Source organism: Cetorhinus maximus, chromosome 13, assembly GCF_964194155.1.
Source record: "Cetorhinus maximus chromosome 13, sCetMax3.hap1.1, whole genome shotgun sequence".
Lineage (NCBI taxonomy): Eukaryota > Metazoa > Chordata > Chondrichthyes > Lamniformes > Cetorhinidae > Cetorhinus > Cetorhinus maximus.
In genome coordinates this window covers 42,298,630-42,315,854 of record NC_135891.1, presented here as the reverse complement: position 1 = coordinate 42,315,854, position 17,225 = coordinate 42,298,630, and the positions used below count along the sequence as shown (strand labels likewise).

General features: G+C 49.3%; 1 protein-coding gene across 3 annotated transcripts in view; it reads left to right on the top strand.

The window, feature by feature from the left end:
* Positions 1 to 17,225, top strand: part of LOC144688571 (cadherin-like protein 26) — a 116,195-nt gene that overhangs the window by 87,568 nt on the left and 11,402 nt on the right. For all 3 annotated transcript variants that reach the window (XM_078555308.1, XM_078555307.1, XM_078555306.1), the window contains one exon: positions 9,851 to 9,913. In XM_078555308.1, coding sequence (XP_078411434.1) covers positions 9,851 to 9,913 — 63 coding nt within the window. The remainder of the gene's footprint in view (positions 1 to 9,850; positions 9,914 to 17,225) is intronic.

Sequence of the window (17,225 nt, the reverse complement as noted above, 5' to 3'; positions counted from 1 at the left end):
GCGGGAACAGCTTCTCCCTATCTACTCTGTCCAGCCCCCTCATGATTTTGAAAACTTCTATCAAGTCTCCTCTCAGCTTTCTCCTCTCCAAGGAAAACAGTTCCAACTTCTCCAAACTATCCTCATAGCTGAAGTTTCTGACCCCTGGAACCATTCTTGTAAACATCTTCTGCACTCTCTCCAATGTGGTCACATCCTTCCTATAATATGGTGCCCAGAACTGAACACAATATTCCAGCTGAGGTCTAACAAGGGTCTTATATAAATTCAGCATAACCTCCCTGATCTTGTACTCTGACTATTAATAAAGCCCAGGATACTATATGCTTTATTAACCGCTCTCTCCACCTGTCCTGCAACCTTCAATGATCTGTGTACATATACACCCAAGTCTTTCTGCTCCTGCACCCCCTTCAAAATTTCACCCCTTATTTTTATATTGTCTGCAGCACATCCTCAATACTGCATTGGAGTGTCAGCATTTATTTTTGTGCTCAACTCCTGGAGTAGGACTTGAACAAAGAATCTTCAGATTCAAGAGAGAGTACAAACAACTGAGCCTTGGCTGACACACGAGTGGGTGATGGGACAAAGGTAAGGTTCAGTGTCACTGTTAGTTGTTCAGGTGGAGATGTGTTGAAGTGCCTTGAGAGAGAGGAAAGCGTGGAGCTGCAAGGTAAGTTGGCCTTTGGAGTGTTGTGAAGGAGAATGATAGGAAAGGCAGACAGTGAGTCTTGGCACCTGAAAATGCTATGATATTCGTCCTTCCTGCTCTGCTGACATCCTTGAATCTCTTGGGCACTACATCCAAGTTTGAGGGACTACACTCCTGCTACTCACTTTCTCGATCACTTTCATCCTTTGTAAGCAGGATCGAGAGTCCTGCATGGTATGTTGCCTGCCCGGTGCCAGGGTGAGGGACATCTCTGACCGGCTTGAAAGGATATTGGAGAGGGAGGGAGAGGATCCAGTTGTTGTGGTCCACGTCGGGACAAATAACATAGGTAAGGCTAGGAAAGAGGACCTGTTTGGGGATTATCAGGAACTAGGAACTAAATTAAAGAACAGGTTCTCAAGGGTTATAATCTCCGGATTACTACCCGAGCCATGTGCAAATTGGCATTGGGACGCGAGAATAAGGGAAGTAAACACGTGGCTAAAGGAGTGGTGCGGGAAAGAGGGGTTCCATTTCATGGGGCACTGGCATCAGTATTGGAACAGAAGGGATCTGTACCGTTGGGACGGTCTCCACCTGAACCGATCTGGGACCAATGTTCTAGCGAAAAGGGTAAATAGGGTGGTCAATAGGACTTTAAACTAGAAAGTGGGGTGGGGGGAGGGAAGGGTAAAACTCCAAGAAGTATGACTAATGAGAAACAAAGCAGCAGGTTAGCGTGTGGGGAGGTGGATTCAACTTCATGGAAAATTATGAAAAAGCTGAAAAGAAAGTAGAGCACATTAAAGTCCCCAGAACACAAAATAGGACAGAGTGTTTAGAAAGGGCTAGGAATCTAACTTCAAGCGCATCAGATAAAGGGACGACAATGAGAAAGGGGATGGGAAATACAGGACTGAAGGTGTTGTATCTGAATGCACGCAGTATACGAAATAAGGTAAATGAGCTTGTGTCGCAGATTGAAATTGGCAGGTATGATGTGGTGGGCATCACGGAGACATGGCTGCAAGGGGATCAGGACTGGGAGCTAAATATCCAAGGATATACATCCTATCGAAAAGATAGGCAGGTTGGCAGAGGGGGTGGGGTTGCTTTGTTAGTAAGAAATGAAATTAAATCGTTAGCAAGAAATGATGTAGGGTCAGGTGATAAAGAATCTGTGTGGGTAGAGTTGAGGAACCGCAAAGGTAAAAAAACCATAATGGGAGTTACGTACAGGCCTTCAAACAGTAGTCAGGATGTGGGGCACAAGATACACCAGGAGATAGAAAAGGCGTGTAAGAAAGGCAAGGTTACAGTGATCATACAGTGATTTCAATATGCAGGTAGACTGGGAAAATCAGGTTGGTAGTGGATCCCAAGAAAAGGAATTTGTGGAATGTCTATGAGATGGCTTTTTGGAGCAGCTTGTGTTGGAGCCCACTAGGGAACAGGCAATTCTAGATTTAGTGATGTGTAATGAGGCAGATTTGATAAGGGAGCTTAAGGTGAAGGAACCCTTAGGAGGAAGTTATATGATAGAATTTACCCTGCAATTTAAGAGGAAAAAGCTGGAATTAGATGTAACGGTATTACAGTTGAATAAAGGCAACTACAGAGGCATGAGGGAGGAGCTGGCCAAAATTGACTGGGAGATGAGCATAGCAGGAAAGACAGTGGAACAGCAATGGCAGGAGTTTCTGGGAGTAATTTGGGAGACACAGCAAAAATTCATCCCTAGGAAGAAGAAGCATACTAAAGGGAGGACGAGGCAACCATGGCTGACAAGGGAACTCAGGGACAGCATAAAAGCTAAAGCATACAATGCAGCGAAGAGCAATGGGAAACCAGGGGATTGGGAAGCCTACAAAGACCAACAGAGGACAACTAAAAAAGAAATAAGGAGGGAGAAGATTAAATATGAGGGTAAACTAGCCAGTAATATAAAAGAAGATTGCAAGAGTTTTTTTAGATATATAAAGGGTAAGAGAGAGGCAAAAGTGGACATTGGGCCGCTGGAAAATGACGCTGGAGAAGTAGTAGTGGGGAACAAAGAAATGGCAGAGGAACTGAATAGGTACTTTGTGTCAGTCTTCACAGTGGAAGACACGAGTAACATCCCCAAAGTTCAAGAGAGTCGGGGGGCAGAGGTGAGTATGGTGGCCATTACCAAGGAGAAGGTGCTAGGAAAACTGAAAGGTCTGAAGGTGGATAAATCACCTGGACCAGATGGATTACACCCCAGAGTTCTGAAGGAGATAGCTGGAGAGATAGTGGAGGTGTTAGTGGTGATCTTTCAGGAATCACTCGAGTCAGGGAGGGTCCCAGAGGACTGGAAAATCGCTAATGTAACCCCCCTGTTTAAGAAGGGAGTGAGGCAAAAGATGGGAAATTACAGGCCGATTAGCCTGACCTCGGTCGTTGGTAAGATTTTAGAGTCCATTATTAAGGATGAGATTTCAGAATACTTGGAAGTGCATGGTAAAATAGGGCAAAGTCAGCATGGTTTCATCAAGGGGAGGTCATGCCTGACAAATCTGTTAGAATTCTCTGAGGAGGTAACAAATAGGTTAGACAAAGGAGAGCCAATGGATGTTATCTACTTGAACTTCCAGAAGGCCTTTGACAAGGTGCCGCACAGGAGGCTGCTCAGTAAGATAAGAGCCCATGGTGTTAGAGGCAAGGTACTAGCATGGATAGAAGATTGGCTGTCTGGCAGGAGGCAGAGTGGGGATAAGGGGGTCCTTCTCAGGATGGCGGCCGGTGACTAGTGGAGTTCCACAGGGGTCAGTGTTGGGACCACAACTTTTCACTTTATACATTAATGATCTAGATGAAGGAACTGAGGGCATTCTGGCTAAGTTTGCAGATGATACAAAGATAGGTGGAGGGACAGGTAGTATTGAGGAGGCAGGGAGGCTGCAGAAGGATTTGGACAGGTTAGGAGAATGGGCAAAGAAGTGGCAGATGGAATACAACATGGGGAAGTGTGAGGTCATGCACTTTGGTAGGAAGAATAGAGACATAGACTATTTTCTAAATGGGGAGAGAATTCAGAAATCTGGAGTGCAAAGGGACTTGGGAGTCCTAGTCCAGGATTCTCTTAAGGTTAATTTGCAGGTTGAGTCGGTAGTTAGGAAGGCAAATGCAATGTTGGCATTTATTTCAAGAGGACTAGAATATAAAAGCAGGGATGTGCTGCTGAGGCTTTATAAGGCTCTGGTCAGACCACATTTAGAATATTGTGAGCAATTTTGGGCCCCGTACCTCAGGAAGGATGTTCTAGCCCTGGAGAGGGTCCAGAGGAGGTTCACGAAAACAATCCCAGGAATGAAAGGCTTAACATATGAGGAATGTTTGAGTACTCTGGGTCTATACTCGATGGAGTTTAGAAGGATGAGGGGGAATTTGATTGAAACTTACAGAATACTGAAAGGCCTGGATAGAGTAGATGTGGGGAAGATGTTTCCATTAGTAGGGGAGACTAGGACCCGAGGGCACAGCCTCAGAGTAAAGGGAAGACCTTTTAGAACAGAGATGAGGAGAAACTTCTTTAGCCAGAGAGTGGTGAATCTATGGAATTCATGCCACAGAAGGCTGTGGAGGCCAGGTCATTGAGTGTATTTAAGACCGAGATAGATAGGTTCTTGATTGGTAAGGGGATCAAAGATTATGGGGCGAAGGCAGGAGAATGGGGTTGAGAAACTTATTAGCCATGATTGAATGGCGGAGCAGACTCGATGGGCCGAATGGCCTAATTTCTGCTCCTATGTCTTATGGTCTTATCCCTGCTTGTTTGGTTTGAGAGGCTGCCCTCTTCCTCCCATCCTTGGCACAGATCACCTCACTGCAGTTAATGAGGAGTACAGAAGAGCATGCTTGGAGCAGCACCAGGCATACCTAAAAAAGAGGTGCTAACCTGGTGAAGTGACAATGCAGGACTACGCGCATATTAAACACTGGAAGCAACATGCTGCAGAAAAGTGAAGCAATCCCACAATCAACGGGTCAATTTTAATCTTTTTATTTGATTGTCATACATTTTCTCCTGCTCTTTTCTGAAATTGTTCACTCTTGCTGAGATATTCTTCACCCTAACATCCACACTGCCAATCTTGGTGTATGAGCTTAGATAGTGCGTGTTCGCAGGTTGCTCATCTGTGTAGGAAATCACAACTGAACTTGATTCTTTTTTTAATCCGAAATCCATACCAACATACTTTGATGACAGGAATTAGAAATTGATTACCCCTCTCCCAACTGAGGCTCACTGTGTCCTATCATAACATGCCAACTGTAAAGCTTTAGATCATGTAACCCAGGACTAATTGAAAATCAAACCTTGGATATCTCTGGCGGATTGGAACTTTAAAAGAAACTAATATTTATCAATATCTTAAGAACAAGAGAGAAACATAAGGGTGGAAAAGCGACTAAAGCTATTGTTATTCATTGAGAAATGGAGCTAAGATATCAACTGCACAAATATTTTGTGGCATTTTGAAGAAATCTTTTGCAATTTTTATTTCTCTAATTAATGAAGGTCAACTGGGTGACATGAACAGGTGATGTCTCTCAGATTTTTTGGGAGCAAAATTTGATTGTCCCCAAATATGGGTACAAGGATCCTGATGTGCTATTAATCCACATCTGTTCCATCTGAAGCTGGGATTGCTGCATGGAACCAATGTTAAACTCACTGTTGAGTTGCTGTATGCTCAACAGAGAGCCCAGCTTTACGTGAAGCTGGATCCATTCAGAGATAGCAATGGATGACCTAAAGCCAGTTTTCACCCCTTGAGTGGAGGTGCATTCTGGCTGAAACAGGAGCTGGAACTGTTTGTCGGAGAGAGTCTGTGCAGGAGCAAAATAAATTATTGCACAACAGGGGCAGAGAATACTCCAAAATTTCCTGACTCTGCATTGGTCACAATAGTGAAGGAGGTGGAGAGGATGAGAGACGAGATCTATCCACAGGGACCAGGAATCCCTCCAGACAAACCTTAATTGTGAAAGTGGGACCAAATAGCCACGGCAGTCAGTGTCGACCCCGAGAACTTGGATGCAGTGTTGGAAAAAGTGCAATGCCCTCACACAAATGGCCACGGTCAGTGAATATATCTTCAAGTGCATTACTGGTTTAACATACTGGTCAATGCACCACACCCCATATTACTCACCTATCAACAATTTCTATCAGTCATGGCTGATAGAAATTGAATATGATAGAATATGGCTCATATTCTTATGCTTCATTTCACCCTCCCAGATTTAGTGCTGCATTATATCCACACCTTGCAGCTTGCACATTCTGGCAGCTATTCAATGATAACAATCACAAACCGTTGGCACCATCCTCACTGACATATTTTCCTCTCTCTTGAAAAACAAGTTGACACATAACTGGAGACCCCAGGACAAGACAGTGCTCTGCAGCACTGGAGCAGCCATGACTGAGGCTGTGACCAGCATTGGGGCTAAAAGCATTGAAGGTGATAGTATCATCATATCTAATCCTCCTTTTCACAGCTTACTTCCACCACATCCTACAACCTCTTCTGATTTACAAGTTGCAGATGGTGTAAACATACACCTTTTAGTTTTCCCCCTTTCCTCACCATAACTCTACCCTTGTGCCTTTCTCCTTTCAGATACCCAAGAACTGTAACCTAGCGGAACTGCAAGAGGTGGAAAAGCAGCAAAACAGAAACCGTGTTATTGCCTCTCACACTCACAGCCACCAACTCACAATCTGACACCACTGTAATTTGGAGAATAGCTTAGAGGTGGGATCTGCACATGATGAAGCGCCAGGCACAAGTGTGCTGCAGCCAGATCAGGGTTCAAGGTGCTACCTGGCCAAAGAATGATGTTGCACAAGAGTTCAGCAGTAGATTACTGATGTGAGCTGTTCGATAGGCTGACTACAGAAGAAGGCTGATGGCTACGCAGCCAGAAGTGCTTGGCACATTGGGAAGATGCCTGAAGCACCGTGGCCACTGTCAAGGAGCATGAAGAAATCTGACACCAGCTTGGCACAGGGTTTGTGCAGAAGTTGGAACATCCTTTCCAGTGATGGCCAACTACATTTGCACACTTGCAGACTCAACCACGATACAGTGTCTGATGCTTGATATCTCGGCTTCCATTGCAGCACAGATGGAAGTCACCCAGGTTCTGGGTGCTGCAGCAGAACCTCAGACTGAAGCCATGCAAATTTAGCTTGCTGCCACGGAAGCTCAGACAGCTGCCACCATTATTGCGGATGCCAGTGTTCAAAGGAGTTTGCAGGGTCTCACAGCAGCTCAGCAATCTGTCCCCCGACTAGGATTACCACTCCAGGGGTGAGGCAGGGACTCTATGGTGCACAAAATTGTTGTTCTCTCCCAGGAGCACAGTTATCATTTTCTCACCACTTAAGCTCAATCAGTACCCTTGCTTTTGCCTGTCAGCCAGCCAGCCCAGAAAGCTGCTGCCCATGTCATGATGAAGCAGTCCATTAGCATCATTTCAGATTCCAGGGGTAAGAACATACAAAAATCAGCCTTGCAGTTAAAAGATTGAAAATAACAGTATATTCTATTTCTTCACATGTTCTTTAATGAACAATACAGCAATATTTCCATTTAAAATGATTTTCTTAATGCATTTGTAGCAGTTCCAAGGTCACACACACCTGTTAGGTTAATAAATGATAAATTATAATTTAGTATGTGTCAGTGTTTTGCCATTTTCTGACAAATTACATGCACTTAGAGATAATTTCCCTTCTGGTGAAAACAGTACAATATCTACTACTGTGAAGATCTTCGCAGTTTACACTAGCTTCTTGGCTTTCACTTGTGCTAATTTAACCCATTGATACATATTTCAATTTTAAATATCTACGGCTGTAATTTCCCTGCCCCGTTGGCATCAGGTGTCACGGCGGGCGGTGGGAGAGCAATATTGAGAAAAGGACAAAAATCGGTTTCACGCTGTCATGAAACTAGGTTGTGATCATCCACTCCATCCGTCAATGGCGGGCCGCATTCCTGCCTCTGCATGCCAGGAACCTAATTCCAATTCTTTAGCATCTCATTATAAGCCTTGCTCGCCAGAATCATATCCGCATGTTGGATGATTGGGGCATGTTAGCGTGTTTGCACTCTGACGTGTTTCACAACTGTACATAAGCGACGTGCACCTGGTAAGCTGCATTTCGCACAGGAATTCGAGGTTTATTTGCCTACCTTGCTTCGGGCAGCACTCATGGTCATCAGTGCCAGGCTTCGCAGGTAGCACCACATCACTTTTAGTCGGGGCTCACGGGCAGATCTCTACCTACCAGGCCAGCCATAAGACAAGGGTGGCTTTTCAATGGCTACAAGGATGGGGATTGTTTGGGGAAGGGGAAGAAGTGGCTTCAGGCAAGGGAAGAGGCTGCAGGGCGAGGGCTGTTCTTGGGAAGGGGAATATCCCAGGGTGTGTGAGGTGGCAAATGCTGGCCTGTGCAAGTGGCCTCAAGATGGTGAGGGCTGAGGAGGCAGTCTCAAGAGGAGATGAGGCCAGATGGAGATGTAAGGGTGTGTGTGTGAAGGAGTGAGTGGTGATGTCCCTTGAGCTGGCAGTGAGTGAGATGCCAGTGCATGTGTGATGGGCTTGAGTGTGTGAGTTTAGAGTGATAAGATGGTTGCCTTACCCTGGTGGCACGGATGAGATCATTTGTCTGTTTTCCGCACTGGATGGTGGACCCCTTGTGTGTAGCATTGGCGCTGACCACCTTTGCCGCCACCTCTCAAGCCGGGGTGGTGAGACTGATGGGCCTCCTGTGGCCAGAGTGGGGGTAGAGGGTATGCATTGGTCTGGGGGTATTATATAATTATGTATATTTCATTTCTCCAATGATATAATTCCTTTACTTTTAAGAAGCTTGAACCAAGTATCATAACTTCACCTAATCCAGGAAACATGCCGGGCTCTTGGAAAGATGTAAGTATGATTGCTAACCCTTTTTGTTCCCTGATGTATATAATTAATAGAAATCAAACAAAATATTTTGACATTTTTATAACGGTGCTGTAGTAGTTTCTAAAATTTGATGTTTCTTTACGTGTGGGCAACAATTGCAATAATTTAGTCTTTACCAGCTTTGGTCAAACTGGATTTTTAAATTCATAATATTTATGAATGATTAAATTCAGCCTTTGCCTCATGAGGTCAACAAAAATGAAACTAGGCTTGTTGACATGATAATTTCTACTATTACATTGTTTTGTAAAACACATGGTGGGCAGAATTAACTGGGATTTTTCGCTGCCCATTCAACGTTACAGGTGGTGGGCAGGCGAATCAGCCAGGTGGACTTTGCATTTTCCAGGAAACCTCATGCAAGGGCGGGATGAGATTTCTGAGATTACTTTTAAAAAAGATAAAAGTGTTGGGACTCAAATTTCAGCATTAATATGTTTAGGTTACTCATTCTGATGCACCTGGCAAGCTGCATTTCACTTTCGGGACTTCAAGGTTTGTTTGCCTACCTTGCTTCAGGCAGCAGTCATGGTCATGAGTGCCAGGCTTTGCAGGCAGCACCCCCTCACTTTTAGGGGGCTCACAGGCAGGTCTCTACCGACCAGACCAGCCATAAGGTAGAGGTCACTTTTCGATGGCTACAGGAATGGGGATTGTTTGGGGAAGGGGGGAGAAGTGGCTTCAGGCAAGGAAAGAGGCTGCAGGGCGAGGGCTGTTCTTGGGAAGGGGAATATCCCAGGGTGTGTGAGGCCGCAAATGCTGGCCTGTGCAAGTGGCCTCAAGATGGTGAGGGCTGAGGAGGCAGTCTCCAGAGGAGATGAGGCCAGATGGAGATGTAAGGGTGTGTGTGTGAAGGAGTGAGTGGTGATGTTCCTTGAGCTGGCAGTGAGTGAGATGCCAGTGCATGTGTGATGGGCTTGAGTGTGTGAGTTTAGAGTGATAAGATGGTTGCCTTACCCTGGTGGCACGGATGAGATCATTTGTCTGTTTTCCGCACTGGATGGCGGACCCCTTGTGTGTAGCATTAGCGCTGACCACCATTGCCGCCACCTCTCAAGCCGGAGTGGTGAGACTGATGGGCCTCCTGTGGCCAGAGTGGGGGTAGAGGGTATGCATTGGTCTGGGGGTATTATATAATTATGTATATTTCATTTCTCTAATTGTTATAATTCCTTTACTTTTAAGAAGCTTGGACCAAGTATCATAACTTCACCTAATCCAGGAAACATGCCGGGCTCTTGGAAAGGTGTAAGTATGATTGCTAACCCTTTTTGCTCCCTGATGTATATAATTAATAGAAATCAAACAAAATATTTTGACATTTTTATAACAGTGCTGTAGTAGTTTCTAAAATTTCTTTACGTGTGGGCAACAATTGCAATAATTTAGTCTTTACCAGCTTTGGTCAAACTGGATTTTTAAATTCATAATATTTATGAATGATTAAATTCAGCCTTTGCCTCATAAGGACAACAGAAATGAAACTAGGCTTGTTGACATGATAACTTCACTTCAGACTGCTTCACAGTGACAGTGATTGCAGAGGACATTCTTCCCAAACTGCTTCCCGGTGACGGTGACTGCAGAGGACACCCTTCCCAGACTGATTCCCGGTGACATTGACTGCAGTGGACACTCTTCCCAGACTGCTTCACAGTGACGGTGACTCCAGAGGACAGTCTTCCCAGACTGCTTCCCGGCAACGGTGCCTACAGAGGACACTCTTCCCAGACTGCGTCACTGCGACGGTGACTGCAGAGGACACTCTTCCCAGACTGCTTCCCGGCAACGGTGACTGCAGAGGACACTCCTCCCAGACTGCTTCCCGGCGACAGTGACTACAGAGGACACTCCTCCCAGACTGCTTCACGGCGACGGTGGCTGCAGAGGACAATCTTCCCATTCGCTTCACGGCCACACTGACTGTAGAGAACACTCTTCCCAGACTGGTTCACAGTGACAGTGACTGCAGAGGACACTCTTGCCAGACTGCTTCACAGTGACGGTGACTGCAGAGGACACTCTTGCCAGACTGCTTCCCTGTGATGGTGACTGCAGAGGACACTCTTCCCAGACTGCATCACGGCGACGGTGACTGTATAGGTCACTCTTCCCAGACTGCTTCCCAGCGACGGTGACTGCAGAGGACACTCTTCCCAGGTTGCTTCACGGTGATGGTGACTGCAGGGGACATTCTTCCCAGACTGCTTCCCAGCGACGGTGACTGCAGAGGACACTCTTCCCAGGCTGCTTCACGGCGATGGTGACTGCAGGGGACACTCTTCCCAGACTGCTTCACAGCCACGGTGACTGCAGAGGACACTCTTCCCAGACTGCTTCACCGAATCAGTGACTGCAGAGGACACTCTTCCCAGACTGCTTCACAGTATCAGTGACTGCAGAGGTCACTCTTCCCATATTGCATCACAGTGACGTTGGTTGCAGAGGACACTCTTCCCAGACTGCTTATCTGCGACGGTGACTGCAGAGGACAGTCTTCCCAGACTGCTTCACGGCGACGTTGACTGCCGGGGACAATCTTCCCAGTCGCTTCACAGCGACGCTGACTGTAGAGGACACTTTCCCCAGACTAGTTCACAGTGACAGTGACAGCTGAGGACACTCTTGCCAGACTGCTTCCCGGCAACAGTGACTGCAGGGGACAATCTTCCCAGGTGCTTCACGGCGATGCTGACTGTAGAGGACACTCTCCCCAGACTGGTTCACAGTGACAGTGACAGCTGAGGACACTCTTCCCAGACTGCTTCATGGCGACGGTGACTGCAGAGGACATTCTTCCCAGACTGCTTCACAGTGACGGTGACTGCAGAGGACACTCTTGCCAGACTGCTTCCCTGTGATGGTGACTGCAGAGGACACTCTTCCCAGACTGCTTCACGGCGACGGTGACTGCAGAGGACACTCTTCCCAGACTGCATCACGGCGACGGTGACTTCATAGGTCACCCTTCCCAGACTGCTTCCCAGCGACGGTGACTGCAGAGGATCCTATTCCCAGACTGCTTCCCGGCGATGGTGACTACAGATGACACTCTTCCCAGACTGCTTCACCGAATCAGTGACTGCAGAGGACACTCTTCCCAGACTGCTTCACAGTATCAGTGACTGCAGAGGACACTCTTCCCATATTGCATCACAGTGACATTGGCTGCAGAGGACACACTTCCCAGACTGCTTATCTGTGACGGTGACTGCAGAGGACAGTCTTCCCAGACTGCTTCCCGGCAACGGTGCCTACAGAGGACACTCTTCCCAGACTGCGTCACTGCGACGGTGACTGCAGAGGACACTCTTCCCAGACTGCTTCCCGGCAACGGTGACTGCAGAGGACACTCCTCCCAGACTGCTTCCCGGCGACAGTGACTACAGAGGACACTCCTCCCAGACTGCTTCACGGCGACGGTGGCTGCAGAGGACAATCTTCCCATTCGCTTCACGGCCACACTGACTGTAGAGAACACTCTTCCCAGACTGGTTCACAGTGACAGTGACTGCAGAGGACACTCTTGCCAGACTGCTTCACAGTGACGGTGACTGCAGAGGACACTCTTGCCAGACTGCTTCCCTGTGATGGCGACTGCAGAGGACACTCTTCCCAGACTGCATCACGGCGACGGTGACTGTATAGGTCACTCTTCCCAGACTGCTTCCCAGCGACGGTGACTGCAGAGGACACTCTTCCCAGGTTGCTTCACGGTGATGGTGACTGCAGGGGACATTCTTCCCAGACTGCTTCCCAGCGACGGTGACTGCAGAGGACACTCTTCCCAGGCTGCTTCACGGCGATGGTGACTGCAGGGGACACTCTTCCCAGACTGCTTCACAGCCACGGTGACTGCAGAGGACACTCTTCCCAGACTGCTTCACCGAATCAGTGACTGCAGAGGACACTCTTCCCAGACTGCTTCACAGTATCAGTGACTGCAGAGGTCACTCTTCCCATATTGCATCACAGTGACGTTGGTTGCAGAGGACACTCTTCCCAGACTGCTTATCTGCGACGGTGACTGCAGAGGACAGTCTTCCCAGACTGCTTCACGGCGACGTTGACTGCCGGGGACAATCTTCCCAGTCGCTTCACAGCGACGCTGACTGTAGAGGACACTTTCCCCAGACTAGTTCACAGTGACAGTGACAGCTGAGGACACTCTTGCCAGACTGCTTCCCGGCAACAGTGACTGCAGGGGACAATCTTCCCAGGTGCTTCACGGCGATGCTGACTGTAGAGGACACTCTCCCCAGACTGGTTCACAGTGACAGTGACAGCTGAGGACACTCTTCCCAGACTGCTTCATGGCGACGGTGACTGCAGAGGACATTCTTCCCAGACTGCTTCACAGTGACGGTGACTGCAGAGGACACTCTTGCCAGACTGCTTCCCTGTGATGGTGACTGCAGAGGACACTCTTCCCAGACTGCTTCACGGCGACGGTGACTGCAGAGGACACTCTTCCCAGACTGCATCACGGCGACGGTGACTTCATAGGTCACCCTTCCCAGACTGCTTCCCAGCGACGGTGACTGCAGAGGATCCTATTCCCAGACTGCTTCCCGGCGATGGTGACTACAGATGACACTCTTCCCAGACTGCTTCACCGAATCAGTGACTGCAGAGGACACTCTTCCCAGACTGCTTCACAGTATCAGTGACTGCAGAGGACACTCTTCCCATATTGCATCACAGTGACATTGGCTGCAGAGGACACACTTCCCAGACTGCTTATCTGTGACGGTGACTGCAGAGGACAGTCTTCCCAGACTGGTTCACAGTGACAGTGACAGCTGAGGACACTCTTCCCAGACTGCTTCACAGTGACGGTGACTGCAGAGGACAGTCTTCCCAGACTGCTTACCGGCAACGGTGACTGCAGAGGACACTCTTCCCAGACTGCTTCACAGTGACGGTGACTGCAGAGGACACTCTTCCCAGACTGCTTCACAGTGACATTGGCTGCAGAGGACACTCTTCCAAGACTGCTTCCCAGTGACAGTGACTGCAGAAGATTCTCTTTCCAGACTGCTTCTCGGAGATGGTGACTGCAGAGGACACTCTTCCCAGACTGCTTCACATTGACATTGGCTGCAGAGTGCACTCTTCCCTGATTGCTTCTCGGAGATGGTGACTGCAGAGGACACTTTTGCCAGACTGCTTCCCGGCAACGGTGACTACAGAGGACACTCTTCCTAGACTGCTTCATAGTGACCGTGACTGCAGAGGACACTCTTGCCAAACTGCTTCACAATGACATTGGCTGCAGAGAGCATTCTTCCCAGACTGCTTCCCGGTGACAGTGACTGCAGAAGACTCTCTTCCCAGGCTGCTTCTCGGAGACGGTGACTGCATAGGTCACTCTCCCCAGACAGCTTCCCAGCGACGGTGACTGCAGAGGACCCTATTCCCAGACTGCTTCCCGGCGATGGTCACTACAGAGGACACTCTTCCCAGACTGCTTCACAGTATCAGTGACTGCAGAGGACACTCTTCCCAGTTGCTTCATGGCCACGCTGACTGTAGAGGACACTCTTCCCAGACTGGTTCACAGTGACAGTGACTGCAGAGGACAGTCTTCCCAGAGTGCTTCCCGGCCACGGTGCCTACAGAGGACACTCTTCCCAGACTGCTTCACGGCGCCAGTGACTGCAGAGGACAATCTTCCCAGTCGCTTCACGGCCACGCTGACTGTAGAGGACACTCTTCCCAGTCGCTTCACGGCCACGCTGACTGTAGAGGACACTCTCCCCAGACTGGTTCACAGTGACAGTGACTACAGAGGACAGTCTTCCCAGACTGCTTATCTGCGACGGTGACTGCAGAGGACAGTCTTCCCAGACTGCTTCACGGCGACGTTGACTGCAGGGGACAATCTTCCCAGGCGCTTCACGGCGACGCTGACTGTAGAGGACACTCTCCCCAGACTGGTTCACAGTGACAGTAACAGCTGAGGACACTCTTCCCAGACTGCTTCATGGCGACGGTGACTGCAGGGGACAATCTTCCCAGGCGCTTCACGGCGACGCTGACTGTAGAGGACACTCTTCCCAGACTGCTTCTCGGAGATGGTGACTGCAGAGGACACTCTTGCCAGACTGCTTCCCGGCAATGGTGACTACAGATGACATTGTTCCCAGACTGCTTCACAGTGACATTGGCTGCAGAGTTCACTCTTCCCAGACTGCTTCCCGGCAACGGTGACTACAGAGGACACTCTTCCTAGACTGCTTCATAGTGACGGTGACTTGAGAGGACACTCTTGCCAGACTGCTTCACAGTGACATTGGCTGCAGAGGGCATTCTTCCCAGACTGCTTCCCGGTGACAGTGACCGCAGAAGACTCTCTTCCCAGACTGCATCTCGGAGACGGTGAATGCATAGGTCACTCTTACCAGACTGCTTCACAGTGACATTGGCTGCAGAGTGCACTCTTCCCAGACTACTTCTCGGAGATGGTGACTGCAGAGGACACTTTTGCCAGACTGCTTCCCGGCAACGGTGACTACAGGGGACACTCTTCCTAGACTGCTTCATAGTGACGGTGACTGGAGATGACACTCTTGCCAGACTGCTTCACAGTGACGTTGGCTGCAGAAGACTCTCTTCCCAGACTGCTTCTCGGAGACGGTGACTGCATAGGTCACTCTTCCCAGACTGCTTCCCAGCGATGGTGACTGCAGAGGACACTCTTCCCAGTCGCTTCACGGCCACGCTGACTATAGAGGACACTCTTCCCAGTCGCTTCACGGCGACACTGACTGTAGAGGACACTCTTCCCAGTCGCTTCACAGCGACACTGACTGTAGAGGACACTCTCCCCAGACTGGTTCACAGTGACAGTGACTACAGAGGACACTCTTACCAGACTGCTTCATGGCGATGGTGACTGCAGAGGATACTCTTCCCAGACTGCTTCACAGTATCAGTGACTGCAGAGGACACTCTTCCCAGACTGCTTCACAGTGACATTAGCTGCAGAGTTCACTCTTCCAAGACTGCTTCTCGGAGACGGTGACTGCAGAGGACACTCTTCCCAGACTTCTTCCCGGCAACGGTGACTACAGATGACATTGTTCCCAGACTGGTTCACAGTGACAGTGACTGCAGAGGACACTCTTCCTAGGCTGCTTCCTGGTGACATTGACTGCAGCAGACACTCTTCCCAGACTGCTTCACGGCGACGTTGACTGCAGGGGACAATCTTCCCAGTCGCTTCACGGCGACACTGACTACAGAGGACACTCTTCCCATACTGCTTCACAGTGACATTGTCTGCAGAGTGCACTCTTCCCAGACTGCTTCTTGGAGACGGTGACTGCAGAGGACACTCTTGCTGGACTGCTTCCCGGCAACGGTGACTATGGAGGACACCATACCCAGAATGCTTCACAGCGACCATGACAGTAGAGGACACTCTTCCCAGTCACTTCACGGCGACGCTGACTGTAGAGGACACTCTTCCCAGACTGCTTCTCATTGAGGGTGACTGCAGAGGACACTCTTCCCAGACTGCGTCCCGGTGACGGTGACTGCAGGGGACACTCTTCCCAGGCTGCTTCTCAATGACAGTGATTGCAGAGGGCACTCTTCCCAAGCTGCTTCCCGGCGACGGTACTGTAGAGGACACTCTTCCCAGACTGTTTCCCAGTGACGGTGACTGCTGAGGGCACTTTCCCCAGACTGCTTCCCGGCGACGGTGACTGCAGAGGACACCATACCCAGAATGCTTCACAGCAACCATGACAGTAGAGGACACTCTTCCCAGACTGCTTCTCATTGACGGTGACTGCAGAGGACACTCTTCCCAGACTGCTTCGCATTGACGCTGACTGTAGAGGACACTCTTCCCAGACTGCTTCTCATTGACGGTGACTGCAGAGGACACTCTTCCCAGACTGTGTTCCGGTGATGGTGACTGCAGGGGACACTCTTCCCAGGCTGCTTCTCAATGACAGTGATTGCAGAGGGCACTCTTCCCAAGCTGCTTCCCGGCGACGGTACTGTAGAGGACACTCTTCCCAGACTGTTTCCCGGTGACGGTGACTGCTGAGGACACTTTCCCCAGACTGCTTCCCGGTGACAGTGACTGCAGGGGACACTCTTGCTGGACTGCTTCCTGACAAAGGTGACTACAGAGGACACCATACCCAGAATGCTTCACAGCGACCGTGACAGTAGAGGACACTCTTCCCAGTCACTTCACGGCGACGCTGACTGTAGAGGACACTCTTCCCAGACTGCTTCTCATTGACGGTGACTGCAGAGGACACTCTTCCCAGACTGCTTCTCATTGACGGTGACTGCAGAGGACACTCTTCTCAGACTGTTTTCCGGTGACGGTGACTGCTGAGGACACTTTCCCCAGACTGCGTCCCGGTGACGGTGACTGCAGGGGACACTCTTCCCAGGCTGCTTCTCAATGACAGTGATTGCAGAGGGCACTCTTCCCAAGCTGCTTCCCGGCAATGGTACTGTAGAGGACACTCTTCTCAGACTGTTTCCCGGTGACAGTGACTGCTGAGGACTCTTTCCCCAGACTGTGTCCCGG